This window comes from Linepithema humile, chromosome 2 (assembly GCF_040581485.1).
Source record: "Linepithema humile isolate Giens D197 chromosome 2, Lhum_UNIL_v1.0, whole genome shotgun sequence".
Classification (NCBI taxonomy): Eukaryota; Metazoa; Arthropoda; class Insecta; order Hymenoptera; family Formicidae; genus Linepithema; species Linepithema humile.
Genome location: NC_090129.1, coordinates 842194 through 866621, shown reverse-complemented (window position 1 = coordinate 866621; position 24428 = coordinate 842194). Strand labels below are relative to the sequence as shown.

Sequence of the window (24428 nt, the reverse complement as noted above, 5' to 3'; positions counted from 1 at the left end):
TACTTATACTACGAGAGCTCTTCCGGTCTCATCTGGTCTTTGTCTTGTGTTTGAAGCGCCGGAGCGCTGATACTGGTTTTGTTAATTTAGAAATAATAATTTTCTTATACGAGATTTTTATGTAATACGATATTCCGTCGCTATGTAATTTATTTTAATATTATTTATAACGTCATAGTTGACGTCAAAATTAAAAAAAAAATAAATTCGACAATCGTTACATTTTTCCTGTCACAGAAAAATTCAAAATCATTATTGTATTCGTATTTTAGTGAATCACAAAAACAGGCATCATTCGGATAAAAATGATTCTAGTGTATAAATTTCTAAAAATTCTCTCTCTCTCTTGCGGTTAAAACCGCAAACGAAAACCATTTCTGATAGAAGACAAATATTCCTTGAGGTGATGTAAGCATCCCACATTAAAACACTCGACACGATATTACTCGGATTACTTATTCCAGATCGATCGGCAGTCCTCACATCAGAGATGAATCTATTCATCTCTGGTTGGCGCGCAAGTGTGAACAGCTTTATGGTGTGTGAAAATGTACGGACCACGTGGCTTCAGCCTCGTTAGGAGTCCTTGTTTCTACGACACGCCCCAGCTTACGCGTCGTTTCCAATCTTCGAGGAAATGTCTAGAAATTCCTGCGTGCGAGAAGAGCGTGCCCGTCCCGCTTTCCTTTTCGTGAGATTAATGGGCGGTTCCTCGTGCAAGTGGCATTCAATTCCTCGTTTTCTTTAACGAAATCCTGCCGACATCCCCTCCACAAATTGACGATGTAAAAATCCGATTACAGTTTATCAGGAAAAATCGATTTACGTACAGGCGAAAATGCATAATGAAATGATCATCAAGATTTTCATCATCTTTCCTCTTTAATAGGCAATTTCCTGTACGCCTTCTAGTGCCCACAAAGTGACGATAGTATATTTTTATTATAACTGCCTCTTTTCACATTTCAGCTTTTTAAATTAAAATAGTTTGTAATCATGTTACATAGTTCGTAATATGTATATAAAAAGTTGATTCCCAAGCCGCAATTTTAGTCTAAAGATGAAAAATCGGATCAAAAATCAGAGAACTCGAATTAGAAATAAAGTCGCACGTAAATTCATGATATTTTAAAATTTTTTCTTTGTAGAATTATTATACATATTAAAATGTAACAAAATATTGAATTGCAATCAAATCGCAGGTTACATCTCGAGTTCCCCTTTCGTTTCTTTTCTTCAGAAGTTGCGCGAATTCATAATATTTTTCAACATTCACTTTATCAATTTTTGCAATGTTTTCACAGAAAACTTAATTATATGGTATATAGATATAAGAGATAAAACAAAATATTAATTAACAACAGATGTTCTCAGAATAATTTTCATATAATTTCCAAATGACAACGTATCTTGTTAAAACCGCGAATCCTGGGTCGATTACCCACATCTCCCGTTTCATATCTCTCTCTCAAGAAGCCGCGAAATCTCTATAAGAGTACATGAGAGCCACTGACATTGGATGGGGCTCGGTTCCGGTGAATGGTCGCGGTGGGTGGCCTGGTGAGCTCTCTGTGCGCCAAGCCAACCAGCCAACCAGCGGTGGGCCTGCGTGCCTGAGCCAAGTCTCGGATCTTCTCTCCAGAGAGTCGAGTCGAGCCAAGCCAAGCCGAGCCGAGAGCGAGAGAGTCCAGCTTCGTGGGGCCCCTGGTTCGCCCCCTCGCCGACCGACCCCTTCCCAAGATTCGCAATCGTCGTTCGCTCGCTCGCTCGCTCCGCGTCCACACGCGCGCGGCTCACGTACCCTCTCCGTCGCTCTCACGACACTCTCCATCAGGAATAGTCAGTAAAAGGGGCCACAAGAGAGTTCCTATACAGAGTAGCGGCTGCTGGCCCACCCTCTCCCGGGCGCGCACCACGCCACACGGCGCGCTTCCTTTCTCCATCTCGCGCGACTCCTCTTCTCTACTATCCGTCTGATGCGCATCAATCGCACACACGAGAAAGAGAGAGAGAGAGAGAGAGAGAGAGAGAGAGCACACAGTACCAGCCATTCATCCGCGAAATACACGCTCGCGAAAAGTTTTCCGCGGATTTTCAGCGGAATGCTATTCAACTCGGATCGGCGGCTTTAAAAACGTTTAAATAAACCAAATGACAAATCCGCACTTTTTTAAAGACGCAAAAAACCGAGATTTTTCATATTGTAGATTCTTATAAGTTATACTCGTTGACAAACGGAGAGAAACAGTTACATTGGAAATTAAAGGACTGAAATAAAATTTTATAGCCCACCAGTGTAGTTTATGGTCACTGCATTTGAAACGCTATTATAGTAATGTAATAGTCACGACCAAGTATGGAGCTGAGTGGATCATAAATAAATACCGGTCTATCAACAATCTTTTTTACGTATCAATTCCGCATTCCACGCTCGCATTTACGAGACGTTGTATGGGTTGTACTTCGTCAAAAATTTAATTTCCTCAATTTACTCATGTATACTTCTGTCGATTAAATAGTCGCTAATTTACTCGTATTAAGGTCAATTTACTTATGTCACCTTTTACTTTATTGTAAGGCTTGTTAGTTAAGGCTTATACTCGTTCACAACTATTTTTTAAAGAAATTTGCAAACAAAACTGCGTCTTTAAACGCAGCTTATTTCAAGACAGAATAAATTTAACTTTACTCTCCTATTCTTTAAACATTAATCTGGCATTCATTAGTGGATTGATAGACAACTATTTTAGAAATTGTTGTTTCTACAATAAGCAATAATCTAAATTGTATAAAAATTGATTTCCTACTGAAATAAATAAATTTAATTTAGAATAAAATAACAAAGTTTGATTCGAAATATGATATGTTAAAAAAGTGGAGAAAAGCCTGTTGTTTTATTTAATTACATAAAACATTAAATATTCTTGTCACATAAAATTATAAAGACGCCTGTTTTAAATATGAGATAATTTAAAAAATGTTGTTAAAACTTGTAATGAATCTTTCCTGAGTCATTTATCAAACACCTCAAATTAAGAGGATAAAAATGTGATAAATTATTTAAATCAATTCACATTAATCAAATACGTCTTTCAATCTTATCGTCTTCATCTAAAAAGAAACCACCGAATACATTAAACAGAGACAACTTTTATATCAAAAATAAAATTAGGTACTTAAAGCAAAATGTATTAATTAATGTCGAAGAAATGCATTTCAGACTTTTTCGAATCATATATTTTAAAGAGGATTTAATTTATCTTATTTATCGCAATAAAAAAAATAATAAGCTATCAAAGAGAGCTTCTCTCCCAAAGAGATCTCCTCGCTGATTCATCAAACTCCTGACTCAAGGGATCACGCATCAGAAAAGTAGTCCGATCAACCTGACATACTTGGAACGACCTGTACAGGGCCAAGGAAGCCGCCTTGTCGCGTTAGTGCGACAAGGACGGACGGAGGACGAAAGCACAGCCGTGCACGAGAGCCGGCCGAGTGCTTACATCTTCATTAGGCCTCCATGCCTTCCAGTGGGTAAGAGAGAGGAGCGACGGCGAAAAAGAAGGAGGTAAGATGCCAAGGGAGAGAAAGGGAGAGGGAGAGAGACCGGAGAGAAGAAGCTGAGAGGAAGAAAAAGAGCGCGATGGGACGAGGCGAGGATGGAGCGAGAGAGAGAGAGAGAGAACGAGCTAGAAGACCGTCGTCCAAAGACCCACCAGGAATCTGTTGTTGTTCCACCGACGGACGGACGGACGGACGGACGGACGAACGGACGGACGGCCGCATAAACAGAGGATCTCATCTTCTGTTTACTCGACGTACAATTGTTGTTGCGCGTTATTGAGTACCGGATTCACACCGGAGCTTGTGAAACCTTCGGGATCACGAATGTAAATGGGCTGTTTACCCTTTGACACGGAACTGCCGCTGTTTACGAGAAAACACCTGTCGCTTTTCCAATTCTTGCATTATTCAGCTATACGCAGCCGACTGTCAAAAACCATTATATGAAAATATTTTCTTTTTACTTAACTTTTACTTAACAGTGCTAAAAAGTTTTATTTTTAATATTCTTCCCGAATTGCAAAGAGTTGATGCGGTAAAAGTAGAACACTCTGTACCACGGTAGTGATATGCGGTGTAATTCTGCTCGGCGCGGCGGCAAGCCGCTCTCGCGTGTAATTTCTTTATCGGCTCTCTAATATTCTGGATTAAGTCATATATTAAACCGCTCGGACGAGACCGGTCGACGAGTGTGTCCTAGCTCTCTCATTTCGACCTTGCATCCTGTAGTTAGTAGCAGTAAATGTAAATTACCCTCTAATGAACGTGTTATAAGCGAAGAAGTTGTAATTTATAGGCTGCAGCCTTCCGCATTGCATGAGAAAATCTGTAGTTTGTGGACGGGTTTGCAAAAACCCTTGCAAATTACTTGTAAAAGAAAATCAATTACGTAATAGGCGGCGATATCGAGAAAGAAACGTATAGTCAACAGCGTGATTAATGTTAATCTTGAGTTGCAACGATCGTTCAATTGCTTCTCTAATTATTTTCATCGTTTCATGTCTTGTAATCCATACAGTGTTTCAGAACTATCATTTCAATGCACATGCAGTATTTTTAAATAGAAAGCGCGAGTAAAGTAAAGTATAATATAAAATTAGAATTTTCAACGAATAAATTTGTTTACTCGACAAGCAAGGATTAATTAATTTCATTATTTTGCAATAAAAAGCTTGAATTTAATTCTTCTAACAAAAGTATAAATTTTATTTTCCACTGTTTAAAATGTATTTTCCCATTCATTATCTCAAGCTGAAAAATGGCGAGAACGATTCGAGATTAAATGACAATTGTTCTACAGAACAATCGTCTCAGAATTAAGTAAAAGAAAATTTGTTGTGATGCAGTGAATCTTTCTTGAAGCATCCTGTACACATTGTTGCTCTTACTTCGAGGCGGAGGCAAAATAAGCTATTCCCGTCTTTTTCCAGCACACTGTGTTTCTCCCCGTTCCCCCCCATGAATGCTAAACGCTTCCCGCCACACGCAGTTGTCCGGAGCGGAGAAAAAGAAGAGAACGGATATATTGGCGCGTGTGCCATTCACGTTTCTGCTTAACCTTCCGGCAATCGCGTCTGTGTACAAACTGCACGAATTCCGCAGCACACAGACGATATTCTCGCATTTCAAAATACGAACTTTGCATATGTCATTTTTTTTCAGCGTTTTACTTTTATCCGCGCAAACATGATACAATGCAGTATGATTAATAAAAAAGTGCGCAAATAATTAAAAAAAAGGTATATTTAATAAAAAGAATACGCGCAACTCTTATTAGAACATCCGCGATTTTGGGTACTTTTTCGATATAACTCACCGGCAGATGTAGACCGCGCGGTTGCGTTTTTCTCGCATCGAAAATAGCGCAACGAATTCGGAACGAAAGAAAGCCGGACGGTGGATTGTAAGTACGAGTGCAGGTGATTGAAAGCCGATACTTCTGCACTTGCACCGGACGCAGTTGCATGCGCCAATCGTTGTTGCACGTCTCCCTCGGGCGTCGGACAGCCGTTTCGACTGCGTCTTTGTATCGGCGCCGAAATGTTTTTCTGCTCATAACCACCGAGAGCTATCCGTTCAATTATGAATGCTCTCTTCAAATTTTACCGTCTTGAAAGAATGCGCCCAATTATTAGTAATGCCGTCGAATAACGCACGGCAATTCGAAGGCATTTATAATAATTAAAGAGTGCAACATTGATTAAATATTACGATATAATATCGGCGCGTTTCGATATTTGTTAAAAATCTGATTTGTCGAATCTATATAAATCGTAAAATTTCGCAGCGTTCGAGACGGAACGAAAGGAAAGTTGAACGTTGAACGACAGCGCTTCAAGAGTTAAGTACGTTCTCGGTATTCTCCCGATTGTGTGGAGAATGTACTTGAATACATCGCGACGCAGCTCCGGCTGTCACTCGGATTATTTACCGAGGTACTGGCGCAATGTGGAAAAGTGAAGGAAGAATTATGCGACGTGGTGTATGGCGCGAGGAGTCGAAGCATGTGTAAAGGAATATAACACCTCCAGCAAAGGCAGACCAGTGCTATGAGATAACGACGTCGAGATGTACGTACACTCTGTCGTCGGAAAATTCAGAAACATGCAAAAGATAGAGATCACAGAATATTTTAGACAAAACTTTACATTTTATCTCCGAAAATATTACTGTTAAGTAATAAATTTAATTATATTGTAATTAAAATATAATATTAAAATAATTAAAATATAATATTAAAAAATCAAATTTGAATTCGTTTCTTCGAACGCACATAATTCACTCAAGTCTTTACGACATCGAAAAGTATTTGGCAATAAAAAGAAAAAATTTCAAGATATAGATGCAAGATATCAATAACTGTTTATTCCATTCCCAAACTTTCTGACGATAGTGTATACGCGTCTCCATCGGTACCGGATATCCGTGAGGTGACTTGCGCAGCATGCCATGCGGGCGTAGTCTTTTCAGAAGGGCCGATTAAACACGAGCGCGTGCGTCCGGTGGGTGACGACGATCGCCCCGTCGTACAAACGAGAGAAGATTTAGATTACTATCGTATGTTGGGAGAAAATAAACGCAAGACGCGGCGGCGAGTGATTAACCCCTTAGGCGCCGATACTTGCGATTGGACACATCATTTTCCACGCCAATTCTTTGTGCTATTGAAATGTTTCGTTTTATCAAACGCGTTAAATAAAATTATATTTCAAATTTTTTTAAATAATTGATTCTTTCAAGTGTTATGAATGTTATACGTTCATAAAAATTCGTAAAAGACAAGACGTTCTAAATAGACAATTTTACTTTGTTAAGAGAAAATTGTTTTTAGTGAACATTTTGCACAAATTGAGTTAAAACTGTACCGTACTAAGTTTTCATATAGGTAATCTCGCGCGAGTTATTTGCGAATGTCGTGTAACGGAAGTGTGTAATAACACATCAATTTATATAACATTAATAACATATAAATTCCTCAAAGGCCATAAATGTTAAGGCCACACAATCGTACAATGGCGCAAAAAGAAATACCGAAAGACGAAGCGAGTGCCTCGGGCCAGATCGCAAATCCAACGTTCCGCGCCTCTTTTAACGATCCTTATAAATCCTTAACAGCGGCGGGTTTATCGCCGTGACTGCCGACGGCGATCGGGTTGCGACTTTCGTAGTCGCGGGAACCGATCGGGCGCATACCGATCGTTGAACGCTCGTCGCGCTCGTGAAAGGTGGAAAGAATGGTTCGCGACATTACGCGCGTGCTTCCGACACGCCGGAAAATTTGGACATAGAAGATCGCAATATTCACCGACTTATCGACCGAAAGAAACATCTCTTTATTAACTAATTAATTCCCAAGTAATCTTTATAAGCAATAAAAATATTTAAAAAATTGCAAAGAGTGTGAAATTGTACAAAAGTATCCGCAATGTTAATTCCAGGATTAAAATTCTAAGATAAAATTTTTCGTCTAAGAAATAATTCTTCAAGTTTTTCATATTTCTTGATTTGAGAAAATTTCAAAATTGACGGCAAATTTGTGTCACCAAAATTACACAAAATTACACGAGAATTATCAAATTCCTATCTAATACTTCATGGTTGTCGCTGAATGTCGTATATAATTGCGATCGATGGTTCACGCCGATCGTACCGTTATTATCAGAGAGATACACACGCGCGGGAGAAAAACACTTGTTCTCGGTGTGAAGTTTCACGGGGTCAAGTGTCACGTAGGAACGTCCGCACGAAGGATTAGTCGCGGACGACGCGATCTAGGAGGTCCGGTGTATCTTCCCCTCCGATCGAAAACCGGGACACGACTCGGCGTTTCTTCGTGCCAACTCGAGCGCGTCGAAAGAATCTCTATACAGTTAGCCGTGACATCGACGACGGGCGTTTCTCTTTAAGTCCCGACGAACGGAATGTTTGTTCACTCCGTCAGCTTCGCCTTCCGTCACTGCGCGCGGTGCAAAATTCGTTACCGAGAACTTTATCTGAAACGCGCGAAGAGCGCGCGCTTCTCTCTCGCCGAGATTAATCGGAGTGTACTGTTTTTGTCAATATCCGAAGCTTCTCTGACAATTGCGAGAAAATGTCAACTTGTTTCTCGATTCTTGTAACTATAACTTATCAAGAAATATTTTACTAAATAAAAAAAAATTATTCAGGAAGCGCAAATGACAAAGGATTCTTTGGCTCGCGTGTCCAAAAATAGAAAACAAATATAAATCTTCAGAGCAAAATGTGAGCAGATCTCACCGAGCTATTTACCAGTGGTGCGCGTCTGTTTATTTGCACAGATATCACATAAATTTTCGCTTGTCCATTTTTACGCGACAACGAAAGCGTGTTACACAAGCGTCCAATATATATAGCGTTGTTAAAACGCTGGTACAAACTACGATTTAGCGAATTTGTGAAACGCAGACCGTTCAAACAATCAAACGCCGGTCGCGCAAAGAGCTCGGTTGTTATGCAAATGGAGTAAAAGTAAATGCGTCCCGAAACGTTTGACTTTTCCTCGCCCTCGTTCGCATCGGCATATAAGTTCGCGACGGGTGTTCGAATTAACGTTTGGGCCGCGGGTAAATATAGCGGGACCACCCAGAGCGTGCAACTAATGTAGCGCGGTAGTGGGAGAGATTCCGCTCAAGTCGTTTTCCTCTTTTTGCTGCGCATCCTCCCCTTTCCCCCCTCGCGAACGATTTATCCGCTGTCTTTCTTGTTCGTTCGTTGACTTCTCCGGTTTTCCACACCGCCCGTGAAAATTTACGTCGCGCTTCTGGCGAACGAAGGGGCGAAGCTAAAACCCACTTGGGAATAATCAGTACGACGAGCTCTCTCGGGGATTTTCTCACATCAATTTATTTTCCCGCGTCACTGTTTTTCGACGCATTTCAATGACTGACTGGCGTGGCCATTAGTTTGCTTCTTTGCAAAGTGATTGACAAAAATAAGGAAATAATAAAGATAAAGAAACAAATTATTTTTAGTAGTGCAAAGTTAGATTTTTTTACGTCAATGTAAAATAAACGAAAATATATCTAAAACGTAAAAAACGCATTGTTTGTTTCTTTGTTAAATACTTTTCTTCCTAATTTCTCTTTTTTGTATTCGCAAGTTTCGCACGATATAACTCGCAAATTCGGAGATCGTATTATTACACCGTCGAGGAGAAAAAAAAAGAAGATATCACTTACCCTGCACCCATAACTGCTCGACTTTGCTATTGACTTGCGCGGATTTGAGAGCGACGCAGAACGTTCCCAGCGCGAGGATGGACACGAAGAGCACTTTTCCGGCGTGCTGCTGCAGGAAGTAACCCAGCTGATTTAGATGATCCTGCAGTCGCGCTCTGAACCACACCGCCGACCTCTGACCCTCCGCCTTTCCCTGGAAAAAGAAAATGAGCTTTGTATTTCTGCGCTTTGTGTGTCCTATAGAAATTCTACGACTGTCGAACGTCGAGCACAATGCACCTATTGTCACGCATTTTTGCACGATGCAATCTGTACGATACATCCGTTGTACGTCATCAAATATTCAGTTCGAGAATTATTTCCTGAAATCCACAGTTAATAAAACAATTGCTCATCGTCGCGGCTTTGCCTCTCGATGAAATCTACGTATCGCGTTACTGATTTTGGTGCGACCTGTATCCGAGAATAATTCCGCCGGCGTTACGCGGAATGAGAACGGGTGCAGCCGGTTTCCGGGAAAAATCGGTGAACGCACCCATCGCCGCCGGGGTGGGGTCGTGAGTGCACCGGGGCCTTTAAATTCGTCGCGTGGGTTTGGCGGGATGACAAGTGGCGGAAACGGCGGAAAAGAAGAAAAAGCGAGAGTGAGGCGGAGGAAGAGACGGCAAGGGACAAGGACAGAAGAGGAGGTGGAGACGACGGTCCGGGCTTTTAGAGCGAAGTTACGGTTGCTTAAACGAAACTGAGAGAGATCGAGAGAAATACAGAGAGTAAAGGAGAAGGTCGAGGAGGAGAGGGGTGATCATACAAGGAGAAGTCAGGGCCTTGCGGAGAGGAGAGGAGAGGAGAGGAGGGAAAGCTGCGCTTGCAACATTGCGAGCGGCAACGCTGCACACTACCTGGTGGCCGCTCTGACAATATGTACCGTGGACCACCCGCAACAATGTCTATCTTTCGAGGTAGCGAGGAAAGGAGAGGGATGTCTAATCCAGACAGAGAGGAGGAGAGAAGTCAATTGGAAGGAGCACTCGCTACTTCTTCCTTATCCTCCCTCTTGTTCGGCGAATAAGCAAACATGGTTTGATTTGTGATAAACAAGTCTCGCGGATCATCAAGGCAGAACTCGCGCTACATGCGCGATACAATATAATTACTGTTCGAATTGTTTAGTGATGCGTTTTTTTTACAGAGTTTATATCATAATTAAAAAAAAAATGTAAGCATATCCTTTTCCGGCAAACATTTAGTTATTTAAAATATAGAGAAAGCATTGCATCCAGAATTAAAATTTTGGTACATTAAGTTTCTAGTAAAAAAATCTGTTTGGAACTTGAACAATTTTGCCGATTTGTCTCTGCACAGAACTCGAAAATTATTGGACGACTATAAATGATTGCCGCGTGTCAAAGAAGAGCGAAGGAGCACGTCTTTTGCTCGTCATCGGTCTAAATGCCGATCTTTCGCACACCAAGAAGTACAGTTATCTTTTAAAGAGCGTAACGCGCTCGCGCGCACCGCAGCTGACAGACGAAAATGTGGATTATGCGTGGCTACGGCTCGGAGGCCGGTAGCTACATCGAGTATCGGATAGCGAAGTTTTCCAGCCAATTAACTCTCGGTAGCGTGCGGATCTGCTTGCGGTCAGCTGCTCGGGCCCCACCCCGGTAACTCTAGACACGCGGACAATCCGCGTCCGCCACATGGTGTGCAGTGGGGGTCCAACGCGTTATGCGTGACTTTTGCCCTCAAGCTTTTCTAGGAGAAAATGCACAGGTAGCGGTTGTAGTACCGGTATTCCGAATGCCGATGTCTTAATTGGCAATATTTCAGCATTTATCACATAAACATCCAATCTATTACATTTGTACGGAAAAATTGACAATGTCTGAAATAGGATAGAATAAACACGGAACTGTCACTGATAAAAAAATTTATTTTATGAAGATCGAAGAGAGAAACATGATACAAGATCTTCTATTTGATAGAAAATAGAAGAAATTATTTGGAAAATTCATGTGTAATAATTTTGTTATTCCCGGCGTAATTTTAATAAATTCTCTAACTAATTTGTAGTCGATTTTTTCAACAAAAATGATTTCTGAGTTATAGACAAATAGAAAACTCTGGAGAACAGACAGCCGGAAAAAATTGTAAATATTTTACAAAAATTTGAATTTAAATCTCGGTTATAGAGATGTAAATATATAAATGATTCCGCTTCGCAACATTTTCGCGATTGAGAAAATCGACTCCGAGTTCGTCCAAAAATTTGTTATTAAAGTCGCGATTTGTGAGACACCCTCTATACTACCGAGAGCGCGCACACCGGTATTTTCACCGACCGTTTCGAGAAAGAAACCGAAAGGACGAAGAAGAAGAAGAAGAAGAAGTAAAAGGAAGTCGAGACGCCACGAGTCGCTCTCGAGACGTCTATATAGCGTCCACACACGCGGCAGCGCGCGAGAGAGACAGGACGAGAGAGAGAGAGAGAAAGACAGAGGATGGGCGGGAAAAAAAGGGGGAGAAAGGGGGTACTGAGATGGTTCCCCCCTTTTTCCCGTAAGTGGTCTCTCTCTCTCACCGCGGGCCTTATGGGGTTTCTCCCGGCGGTGGGCAGTGTATCTACATATTACAAGCTCGCGGCGCGGAGGACCACCGTCGTTGACATAAGATCCTGTTATGCTGTCTGCTATCTCTCGGCGCAGCTCGTGTCGCGCCATAAAAAACATTAAAAGTACGAGTAACATAAATTCGTTAAGCGCGGCGGCGGCGGCGGCGGCGGCGGCGGCGGTCGCCTCGCTTCTCTCTCGCGACTCGTTTCTCCCGCGAGAGTGCCCTCCTCGAGAAACGCGACGAGCCCGATCGCTCGCTCGAACACTCTCACCCTTTTCACTCGTCGGGGCTCTTTGTGTCTCCTCTATCTCTACTCTCGTTGCGATTCTTTTGCTTTATTACCCGTCGATTATACTGTCGACGCCGTATCTCATGCCCGCACGTACGTACTTCAAGTAATATGCAACAAATGTGTAATAATAAAACAAGCGTATAATAGCGACGCGAATATGCGCCTCTGAAGCTACTAAATGCGTTCTTTCATTCACTGATTCGAGAGGACAAACTAATCAGAAAAAGGACAGTAATTTTTTTCACACACACAGTCACTGGTATTTAAAAAAATTCTGCGGTACTTATGAAAAATTAACATGTCTCGTGAAATGTTTCATGCAAATTCTTCTCTTCAAATTCCACTCGTATTGTGGGGACTCCACTCAGTATGCGCGTACACGTAACTCACATGGTACACATGGTCCAGCCGGACAAACGAAGATGTTCTTGTGGTAGGCACGACGCGGGAAGTGTACGCAAGAAACTGGATCCGGCCGACGCTCTCTAATCGGCAGAGGAATTCCATGGTCTATTCGAAAGGGAAATCCAAAGGTCGGACAGTTCGTCCGACGCGAGTTATCAAGACTATCGGTAATTACGAGCACTGCCCTTTCGCATCTCGAGCTTTCTAGTTTAAAATTTTGTTTTTAATTTTGATATGACTGAGAGTTTCTCCATAAAATTCCAGTTTATGATAAAAAGTTTTATGAAATAAAAATAGCAGATATCTATTATCTCTCTCTCTCTCTCTCCCTCTCTCTCTCTCTCTCTCTATTTGAGTGCGATAAGATATAAAAATGTCACATTTTTGGGAAGCAAAGATTAAAAGATTGGGTGAAATTTAGAAAAGTTCCATTTAGGAACCGACTTCTTCAGTTTGTATGGGAGATAAAGTTGTAACCCCGCTCCGAGGGAGACTGTCGACGCCTCGGGGGATAAGAGGGAAAGATCATGGCTCAAATAATCTTGCAAAATTGACAGCATAAAGAGTACTATTTGAACTTTCGAGATTTTGGGATTATTTATATATATAATATACAAAAACGGAAGCTAGACGACACATACAGGATGGCCGAAGATGAAAGGCGACCGATCGACGCCAGGTCGTGTGGGCGTACATCCTTGAGCAAGGATGAAAGGGACAGGCCGACTCTTAAGGCGCATCTCGGCACACTTCACGGTCATCTGAAATCTGAGGAAAAGCGTAACGACCGGCGTCCTTGGGATTTTTCACGCGTTTAGGACAAAGCTTACCGCCGATGCGTGAGAAACGTAGAAAGCACGATACGCGTTTGTGCGAAATCCCGACTCCGACTGCGATGGACCACTCACGAAGAGACTACGAACTCGAAATTTTCAACTCGCCACTTTTTCGCCAGCGATGAATAATATTTCTGCTTATAAGTGAGATATATTTAGAGAGCTTTGCACATCAGCAGGCAGTTCAGCCGAGCGATTCTAAGACGAGAGTAATGCTTCTCGGATTACACGTCTATGTACGTTTTTACCTAAAAGAAGAGCGACGCGACCGCATTCTCCAGCTGCAAAACCGCGGAGGGATAAACTTCTCGGAAAAATAGAATTAAACTGTTCGTCTCCCCTTCCCTCGTGTTGTTTCTAAAAGGAAAAGGGTTCTCCCGCTTGTCCTAGTTCTATGACGCATCCCGACTAAAAATAGATGCTTGTTGTTACAGTGGAAATAAGATTAGTATATCATAAGTATTTCGAATAACGGAAGAGTTTACACGCGCGGCAAAGGACTGCTACAAAACGAATTACATTGGTTTACATTCTGTTAGAATTGCAAATTAGTTAGATTGCTGATATTCCAGTTAGTGCGCAACGGTACATGGAACAAAGTTTAACATATCACGAGGCGATAATTAAATTTTATTACGATTTAATGTGTAATTGTGTAATTCATCTTTAAATCGGAATAAAATTGTTTCTCGTTTCTTTAGATTGTTTCTTTCGAACCAAATGTTCACGTACAGTTCACGTACAATTACAATACATTCTGTCAATAATAGATTTTAAGACAAGTGCGGCATCTTGTTCAATGAAAATTTGAAGAAGATCGTTCAAAACCTGTGTTGCGTTTATCATTTTCAACATAAAAAATTTGACAATTAAAGAACGGATTGTGAAATTTTATCACCGAACAAGACATATTCGGTACTTTTCGGACACCATGTACACACAGACAAGTTTCGCCTTCAAGGCGATGTGTGCGCGCCGTGCGTCTCCACCCTCTCGTAGGTATTATTAGTGTTGGAAGTCCCTCACACGTAGTGTCGGCGCCCTTTAATCTCACTCGCACACACATACGGGCGTGCAAACGCGTGCGTGAATGCTCGGTATTGTGGACCGCGCGCCGACGACGACGACGACGACGACGACGGCGACGATCGGCTTTCAGCTGCCAGAAATTAAGACACAGATTACGGAATAGTGCGCCCGTACGCTATTTCGTGCCGCTGGAATTCAGCGTTTATCTTCGATCGTGATCTTTACGGGCGATCGTCTCGAATCGGTTAGCAGTGGTAGTGTATGGTACACGCGTTGAGAGATTCTTTGTAATCAACAAATTCCCCTCGAAACATCGTATTCGGTTAATGTCATTAAGAAACGCCAGATCGAGATGAATCAATTATATTAAATCATTACAGGTAAGTATCGCATTTTATTTTATTATAGTTTGTTATCTATTTCTTCACAATAAAATGCAAACAATTTAAAAATTATTTTTTTATTTATAATACAAATAATTAAGTTCGTAATAATTTGCAGAAAGATTATAAATTTTTATAATATTTTTTATAATAATTTTATTTTTTATTTTATCAATCAATAATAATTATCAAAAATAAATTTCAATGACAGATAAAAAAAATAAGTAAAATTTATAAAATCCAAAAATGGAACGTTTACCAGTGATGAGTTTGCAGAACCGATTTTAAGAGAGTAATAATTAATTTAAGAGTAATTACTAATTTAGAGCACCCTGCTTAGATTTCCTCTTCAAAAAGTCCAAATCAAGAACTTTATTTAAAATAGAATTTTTTCGCATCGACCTAATAATAAATTTGCCGCAATCCGCTACGAGTCTTTATGCATACGCATGAACGGACGCGAGATGGTGCAGCGGGTCGAGGTCAGTACCCGTGGCTGAATCGTCCCTCGTGAACGTAAACAAATTGGAGTAAATGAACTCTGACGCGCGCGCGAGTGTGTGTGACGCGGCGATGATAACGGATCTACGTATTCTGTAAACATTCGGTCGGCGCGCGAGTGCATATGCATACGCACACAGCCATGCGGCGCAAGGCCAAGGTTGATCCGACGATCGAGTTGCATTCTCAATAAGAATAAATCAATTTCGATCAGCGGTGCTTGGCGCATTTGGCTCCGTTAAAAGTGAAACTACTGCCTAATTCTTTTGACGGCCGAGTCGGAAAAAATGGACGTTCTCGCGAATTCGGAGACTATGTAGAAAAGTTTGTGTATCGCGGAATATTAAGCAGCGATGTTGAAATTACTTAAATCAGTAGCTTTTCGAATGTACAATTATTATGAAAATTAAATATTATGTTGTAATGATATGTTTAATGACACATTTTGTTATTTTTATGCAAAACACAATCTAAAGATGCTGAAAAAAATATCGCGATGTTGATATATTCAATTTTGGAGTTTGACGTGTGGATTAATGAAACATGTGTAACTGTCGCTAAAAACTTTATCTAATTGTACTTTATTAAATTATCTCTCCGCGTATAAAGAGCATCAAACATTATTCTATCGTTGGATATCAGCGTAAATTTAAAGAAGCGCCTCATCGAGTAAATTGCCCTAAATTAAGTCGGCTCGAAGGAGATCAGGGTACACGATAACGATATAAAAATTGGGTGATAGCATTATTTTCGAAGAAACACACCATGTTTTTACGCACACATACGCACCCCTTTCGATATTTCTCCGGCACCGACAAAACTAATTCATCACGTTCCATTATCATCCTGCACATAAATCCTCCCGAGAGAATCAGCCTCCCTTCTTTCGCGAACGGGAAAAAAGGAAGAGAAGGAAACAGACCCGTATGCATGCGTCTCCGTACGCATACGCATACGCATACGCATACGCATACACACACACACACACACACACACGCACGCACTATTCGCCTTGTGGAGGCCGGGGCCACTGACTCACTGACTCATTCGGCATAAACGCGAGGCACGAAGAGGCTCTCCTTCTCTTCTTCTTCGACCGCGAGCCGATTTCGTCGAGAAGAAAAGTGGAGCATCGACCTCGAATTTAGTCTTTTTGTCTCTCACACATACATCGACTGTCAACACCTCATCCGCGATCGCGCATCCCGCGATTGTGCAATCGCGTGAATTACTGCGCCCCGTGGAATCTCGAAAAAATCCTCCGCGTCTCTTATCTCTCGTTCAATCGCGCGTTGCGAATATCAAAGAGACGATAAAGTCCGAAAAATGTATACTGAGATGAGAATTCGAATTGGATAGCTTTGTCGCATAAAATCGAAGCTTAGCTAATTAGGCTGAATATGTATTAATTTAAACGGAACATTATTTAATTAATGCACTAACTTTTAATTAAATCCGCTGTCATTAATATTTTAATCGATACTTGCCAGCAAAATTTATTTCTTGATTTCCAAAAAATATTGTTTTAATCGATTTACGTGTGCGAATGTGTAATAAATATTGCTTGACATTCCAATGAATAGCTTTGGTAATTTTTTATAGTATATATCGTAGCTACTATTTTACCGTCAAAAACTACAATCCAATACCAGCAAAGTTGGTTTCGACGAAAACATGAGCGACGGTGCGATTTCTCGATTTCAACAGGACGACCCGGTACATCCGCGATGTGGAAATCGCTCGTGCGACCACCCAGCGCGACTATCGCGAGCAAAAAGTTCGCGGAGGCCTGCTACTCGCTTCGTCTCTTATTATAGGTGCACGTTTCTCGGACCATCAGCCGGGATACGTCGAACGCAATTAAAAATAGCATCAGCACGGACTTAATGTAACATTCTTTTGTCACTCGATTGCGTGGTAAATCAAGATCAATTAAAAATGACGCGTGAACATAAATTAAACACGATACTTCGCAAATAAATATCACACAATTCTCGTTGGAATAAACATACAAAAAATGTGAAAGTATCGTCGTCCAATGCTACGGCACAGAAGCAGAAATGCGAAGAAAACGAAACACGCACTATTGTAGGTATTAATGAAATTTATTACGGAACTAAATTATATCTGATTCCGAAAACTTGCCGGAATGCTTTCTCAGCGAGAATGTTAAAATTTACAAGAAAAGAAACAAAGTAAAATACATTGAATCGCGCGGTAATCTCAATGGAAATTTTCGGAGCCGAATCGATAAAAAAACAAATCAATACTACGCGCAAATGCGGATTGATCCTATCGAAGAAGGCATCCTCGAAAGGCGATACCATCCGGTTCACGTGTCTCGCACATTTTCGTATTTTCGTAGGGAGAATCTCAGGGCCCGATCTTTGTCGCGCGAACAGATCTCACGAAATTTTTCTAGATGCAGGGTGACGACGTTTCAGCCTCTCCGTGGACCCCGGCAGGAAGTCGATCTTTCGATCTGTAAACCCTCGAAAAACGCGTCTCGGGACCACCCGCGTATGTGAAAGTTCGCAGCTAGTCGACATGTAACTCTTATAGAAAGACAGCCGCAATGACTGCCTTTATAATGTGCGTATGTGTGTATGTGAGATTAATGCGTAACGCCAGTGAGAGAGCGACCTAGTACGCGTGTGAAAATATTTCGGAAGTTTATCAAACGGAAAGAACAATCTCCCTTATTTTGTAAATAATGCTTTCAGATAGAGTTCTTGTTTATCAAAAGCAAAAGAGTAATTTTTAATGGTTCTTTGGAATTGATATTAAATAATTAACTAAAGTTTCTAGATAAAAGTTTTCCAAAAGAAAATATTATAATATAGAAAAATTTGATTTTACATTTTCAACTACTGTATCATTGTGTGCATGAATATTTTAATAGTTTCTATATTTCTTAACAAAGAATAAAATAGTTTTAGCTGCTAAACAAAAAAATAGCACACTACAAACTAAGAAGTAGATCCACAAAATCTAGAAAAAGTTTTGCCTTGTAAAAGTTAACAACATTAATTACAATTGAAGAGAAAATGATATAAGCATGTGAAGATAAAACATAGATACTTCTGAATTCCGTGTGTACAGTTTATGTGCTTCCACGAAATTCAAAAGAAAAAGATAAACATGGCGCAACCGATGGCGCAGAAATGCTGCCGTATATAGCTTTCTCGCCTTAAGCACATAAAATGTAAATAAGTCCAGCTGAAAAGAACGAAATTTAATCTCCACCACTCACCGCTCGCAGCTGCAACCGGACATATATCGCGGCATCCAAACGCGTCAGAAGAATCAAGATTCATCGCCGTTAACCTCAACGGTCGCTGACGGTCGCCGACCGCAGTGTGCATCCTCGACCTTCGGCTCGAGTCCGTATTCAAGTTTCTTCATATTTTGCACAACACACACCACGCGCGCGCACGCGACAACGAAGATGAGAACAATCGCGTTTTCCGACGTAAACTCATCGCACGCTCGCTTTTGCTGATCTTTTATTTTCAAACACGACTTTCTATCCACCGGAATTCGATAGATGATTTGCAAGATCTTTCTTGATCGATTCCAGCCCCCTTTGCTAACCGTCGTTTGCAGTATTGCCATTCGCTTCGTCGTTTCCGTACAAGATTACCAGCTATTAAGGTATATCCGTAAAAAGATGCATAAGGAAATGGACCAATCCAATTCCTTATATGCGTATGCGCAATGCAGGTTTATCTGGATGTACCTTTACCACTCGCTTTAATCAATTTTTATTCAGTTGGTCATCCTTGGTCCCCTGCAGAGCTACCGCCAACCGGAGTTTGAGTTACGCGACAAATACGCGCCATTATCGTTTTCCGTATTTCGGTGAGTTTGCGGTAGCGAAAGTATGCGGTATCTGAATCGTGCTATTGCGAAAGGAATTTCTGTCGAAAATGCTAATTGCGGAATATCATCGCGATGAATCGTCACTTGTTGCACTTTAGCATAGAGAAGTGATCGCATCCGGGAGTGAAAGATCGCGAACATGTGAAAAATTTACGCCAGCTCTACCGAGTATACATACTTGTATCGTTGCATCGGTCAAAATTGTGTGTGTGTGTGTGCAGAAGCTTGAATATTTATACGGATCGAGGATCGATATACGCTACGGTCATCTACTGTCAAAGAGATTGGACAGCGGAAGGCCCGATTTTCGTGATGCGATGAATGCTACGATTTACATTTGATTCTAGTTGCGAACGGTGAGTCCCAAGTATGTGTTCACTTTCGTTCTTTGCAGCTACGATTGCTCTTGCTAAAAATGAGAAAGTTGTACGGCGGCATTTCTGCAGCATTGGTATGTTTATCTTTTCTCATTCCGAGATTTTTCCACACAATGACTTTACGGCACAAATATTGCGAATCCTTGCACGGCGTATCAGTGAATGCATGCGAACGCGGCGTATTATTTTGTTGAAATTCATAGTCCGTTGAAACATTTTGAATTTATTGATAATTGAGAGGCAGAAACGGTACTTTCGAGAAATGTGATTTCACGGCTGCAGCAACAAACATAATCGGTAATACCACTTTCTCGAAGTTCCTCGCCGACGACGTCGATAAGAACCAGTAGCGTTAACCGCTGTTAAAACGTATATTCGATCGTCAAAATGCGCATCGTTAATCGCCGATCGGAGATAGCGCAACGCCACGGTAAGAAGTAACGGCGCCGTTATCGCAAACGGTCAATATAATTTGCATCGAAATCATACGCTTATCTTTGTGCATCCGAAAGGACCGATACGCACGTCGGATTGTACCGGCGCTATTATCTACATCTAGTTGATGTAACGAGAATAGATAGACAAAGAAATTATTTAACCATCTTAATTAGTCGTCTCGTTTCCTCGTGATAAACGTAATGCACATTAACGCAATGTTTACACATAGATAATTTCGATGATAGGCAGAGATACGTTTACCTTCCTTTATTGTCTCCACATCACATCAAACTTCCCTATCAAACCTGCGTATTCTCTCTAAATCTTGATAAGATATGTTAAAAGTTAAATCTTTCATGGAGTTTCCCATAAAATAATCGATAAGAAAAAAATTCGAGACATTTAAATACATATGTAAAGAATGTTCACTTATCGAATGCCTTTATAAAATTTTTGATGTGAAATAGCACGAGGGTGAATGAGAAAATAAAGACATTTTCAATGAGAAATTCAATGATAAGAAATAGTAAACAATCCATAAACTGTGTGTAGTACACTCGCACTTGAAACCCTCAAGGCGTTCCAAACAAACAGTTCATCATACTCAAACAGTGACCAATTATGACGCTGCGATAAATATCGTACACATCTCGGGACAATAGAGAATATAAATAAGCTCGATTTCACAAACAGATAATCCATTCCTGACCCGAGTTTATACCAGTCCCTTTTTCGACACTCCTTGACCGTGAAAGGATTATGAGTGGAATTCTTACCTTCTCGAGTTGATCCAGCGCTATCGCGGCGTCCGTCCAGCTGGGCCTGATGTAGAGATCCGATGCGTGCCGGATCTTCGCGCTTTCCGCCGCCCTCGCCGCGTCCTTCTCGCATTCCGCGTCTCCATTCTGCCGCGAGCCCTGCGATCCAGAAGGGCGTCCCGCTAGGATCCCTGTGGATATGGGGCCGGACGCGGAAACCATGATCCGTCATGCATTCGCCCACACGCCACACGCGCGATTATAACTTTCCGAATTCGTTCCTCACCTTCGCCCGCTTTCTTCGCTCTTTCTTTCTCTTTCACCGACCGATTGATCTTTAACTTCTCATCGATCTCTCGTTACAAATCTCCTGTTGCGGTTCGCCAGAGATCCCGACAACCTTCGAGGCAATAAATAACTTCACGTTGACGTTTTAATATCGGTGTCCTTTTTTTTTTTTCTTAAAGGGGGGACGATCTGGTTCTAGATCGGAAGGCGCGGTCTCCTCTTCTTGGACCGTCGGCGAATTCGAACGTACCGAACTGAACGCGTTACCTTCGCACTCACTGCCCGGAAAATCGTAACACCTTTCGAGAGCACTTCTTCACCAACACTGTCCGCGTTTCGCGCGTATCATACTACGTAACTCTGCGCTTCGCTCGTAATTCGCGCACGAGGATTACAAACGGCGATGCGCATGCGCTCGTCTTCCTGATATATCGCGCCGACGGGATCGGTTTTTAGGTTACCGCAAGCGTAAATACGTCGCGTTCCTGTCGTCCTTTCTTTCTCTCCCTTTCTCATTCCCTCGTACTGGCGGAGTTGAGAACGCGCTAGCGCGAGAACGAAGGCGCGCGATAAAGAAAAATGTATCACGCGACGATCGATTCTTCCCACGTATACGATCGATCACGTGCCGTCGCGCGAGTTAATCCGCGAATCCGGCTGGGCCCGCTCCGGGGCCCGGCTTGCCGCGCGTTGTCACTGTCACCACTGTAGATCGTTGTCGTCGTCGTCGTCGTCGTCGTCGTCGGGCGCGCTCGCAGGTTACGACGGACCCTCTGCACGAGTCTCTGATGCGTCCCGGTGTTGAATGATCGTGCGTGAAGGTGCGACGACGGATGCCGGCGTGCACACGACCGCCACTTAGAGCAGTCTAAGTCGGTACTAAGCGAAACGCGCTGCCACATTTCTTTCGTAGCCTGCCTGCCGCGCCGGCCATAGTTGACGATGAGCCCCTTCTCCGACGGCGCTGCAGGTTCGGGACTGCGCAAACATTCAGGCTCGTAATCGCAGGCCTCTCTCAATACGACCTGGGGTCCGTTGTACAAGTAAAATTATTTTTGATACTTTGCTTGAGGAAACCTAAAAATCATTCCACATATATTCAAAATAGTTTAAATAATTGACGATAAGAAATAGTTTTCCGTTTTTTTTTACGTTTTTAAGCCTTTCGATTTGAAATAAAAAATACTAGTTTTCTGAAACTTAATACATAAGCGAAAACTGATCGTTTCAATGCGTATTTTTAATAGTTCAAAAATCATGTGACATATGTTTGTCATATAATATCTAATATTATGTGACAAAAGTTAATTTTCTTTATTTTTAATAGCGGGTTTTTGTGCTCCTAGGAAACTATATTAGCTTACTATATTAGGAAACTATATTAGCCGTATATCGATTATCTATCAGATTTGAATTAATAAACATTGATTGAAGTGCACGTTTACGTATTTACATTGTAAAATTAGTGCATTATGTCGCGTTTGCTCGATCGATTAACGATCAGGCATCGATGAATCGCCCTCGATCGATGCGCTACTGCAAACAGGAATGACGTCAAAACCGAATGCAGTCGAGAAAGTCCGAAGTGTCGGGGACTCGGAGACGACTGGTGGAGGCGCCTTAACGTTCCGCGTGCTAGGATACCTGGGGGACTAGCGCGAGGGGAGTCGACTCTAAGACCACACACGCGTTGCCATTTTCCCTGGAGCAAAAACAGTACCTACACGGAGACACGCGGCATACACACACACACACACGCGCGCCACAATACACATACAATTGCGCTACACGCGCGATCGGCCGGTGTGCAGTGGTGCCTAGACATACGAAAAATCTAAAATTTTCGAAAGCTTTAATCTAGAAAAGATTCCAATACACTCGCGTAATCTAGATTTGCTAATGAAAGAAATTAGAATAAAAGCATCATGCATAACAATATTTTTAAATCAAAGCGATTGTCAATGTGATAAAATCTTTAATTTATGTGGTACAAAAAAGCAAATTAATACTTTTAAATATGCGGAGGAATATTTATGTATTCTTAGAAATGAAAAACCAATCTAAAATTTGCAAGAGAAGCACCGTTAAATTTTTCTTATCTTACGTAACTTCTAATCTTATTACGTAATAAATGTCAACACTTTTTTTATTTACGCTGGCGAGTAGAAGAAAAATGGTTTTACAAATAGTAAAAATAACATTTCCGACAGTGTGATCTGCAGTAGTTATAATGATGTAAAAAACTGAGATTTTTTTTGTTCACATTAGAAATTTGGATCTATTCTGAAACAGTTATCATATTTCTAACGTAAAATCTTATTTAATTATCATTATACAGTATCTAAATGATCTGTTCTTTATCTCTTCTCTCAGCGTTTCTACAGCACTCCTTTATGCGCGTGCCGTGCATTTATTTGTTTACCTGCGTGCTTATTTGGAGAGAAAATCACCGTGAGATCAATACTGCGGCGCCGTTGAAGGCTGAGATTCGCATTCGTATTCCACATTTTCGGCACTAAATGTGGTCATTTAATTCTCAATTCTAAAATAACATTGCACACGATTTTTATATAAAGCGAATAAAATTCCACATTAAAGAATTTTTAACGTTGAATCTCGGATATTAATGCAAATCTTACTGTACTAAAAATACTACTGATTTGCGAAGAAATTTTTATTAGCATTAAATTATTCGTTAATTACTTCAGACCATTTCCAGTATTTTAATACAAAAATGCACATAAGTAGGATATTTTTATGTTTAATAAGAGATAAGAAAAATACAAGTTTCCTCAGACTCACATTTTATCAGTTTTGATTTTTTGATATAAAATCTAATCTTACATTGAATTTTTCGGCATTCTATTATGCTGTAAAATTGCACATTAAATTCTTTTGTTACAACTGTAAAGACTTAACTCTTTTGAATCGAAGATTACATTCGCGCGCGATACTTTTCTCGTCGAGGTTTGAGTGTGTAAGTGCGTGGGAGTGAAGGCCGGCTGTTTCCGATGCTGTTCATTAAGTCGCGCGCCGGTTAACGTATTAAGCTGTCGTCATAATATCTGCATAACGATGCGACTTCATTAGACATCGTACAATGGTCTCTCATGTACACACGAATGCAATTAAAAAAAGAAGAAACTCTCAGTGTTACAAGATACTGAATTAAACTGAATTAAAACATATTTATTGACGGTATTAATGGAATGTTGTAACTGTTTTAGGAAACTTATATTTGGACAATACCTTTTTTCAAGAACGTTTTGCTTTGTATTAAGACAATAACAAAATATTAGATAACAGATTATAGAAAAAAGAAATAATAGCTACACTTATCCTGTGCTTTACAAATGTTTTTGC

At 41.1% G+C, this 24428-nt stretch overlaps 1 protein-coding gene across 1 annotated transcript in view; it reads right to left on the bottom strand.

The window, feature by feature from the left end:
* Positions 1-22139, bottom strand: part of ptc (protein patched) — a 39468-nt gene extending 17329 nt beyond the window's left edge. The window contains exons 1-2 of the mRNA XM_012376076.2: positions 20796-22139; positions 9264-9456 (exon numbers count right to left, since the gene is read on the bottom strand). Coding sequence (XP_012231499.1) covers positions 9264-9456; positions 20796-20999 — 397 coding nt within the window. The 5' untranslated portion in view covers positions 21000-22139. The remainder of the gene's footprint in view (positions 1-9263; positions 9457-20795) is intronic.
* Positions 22140-24428: the final 2289 nt, after the last annotated feature.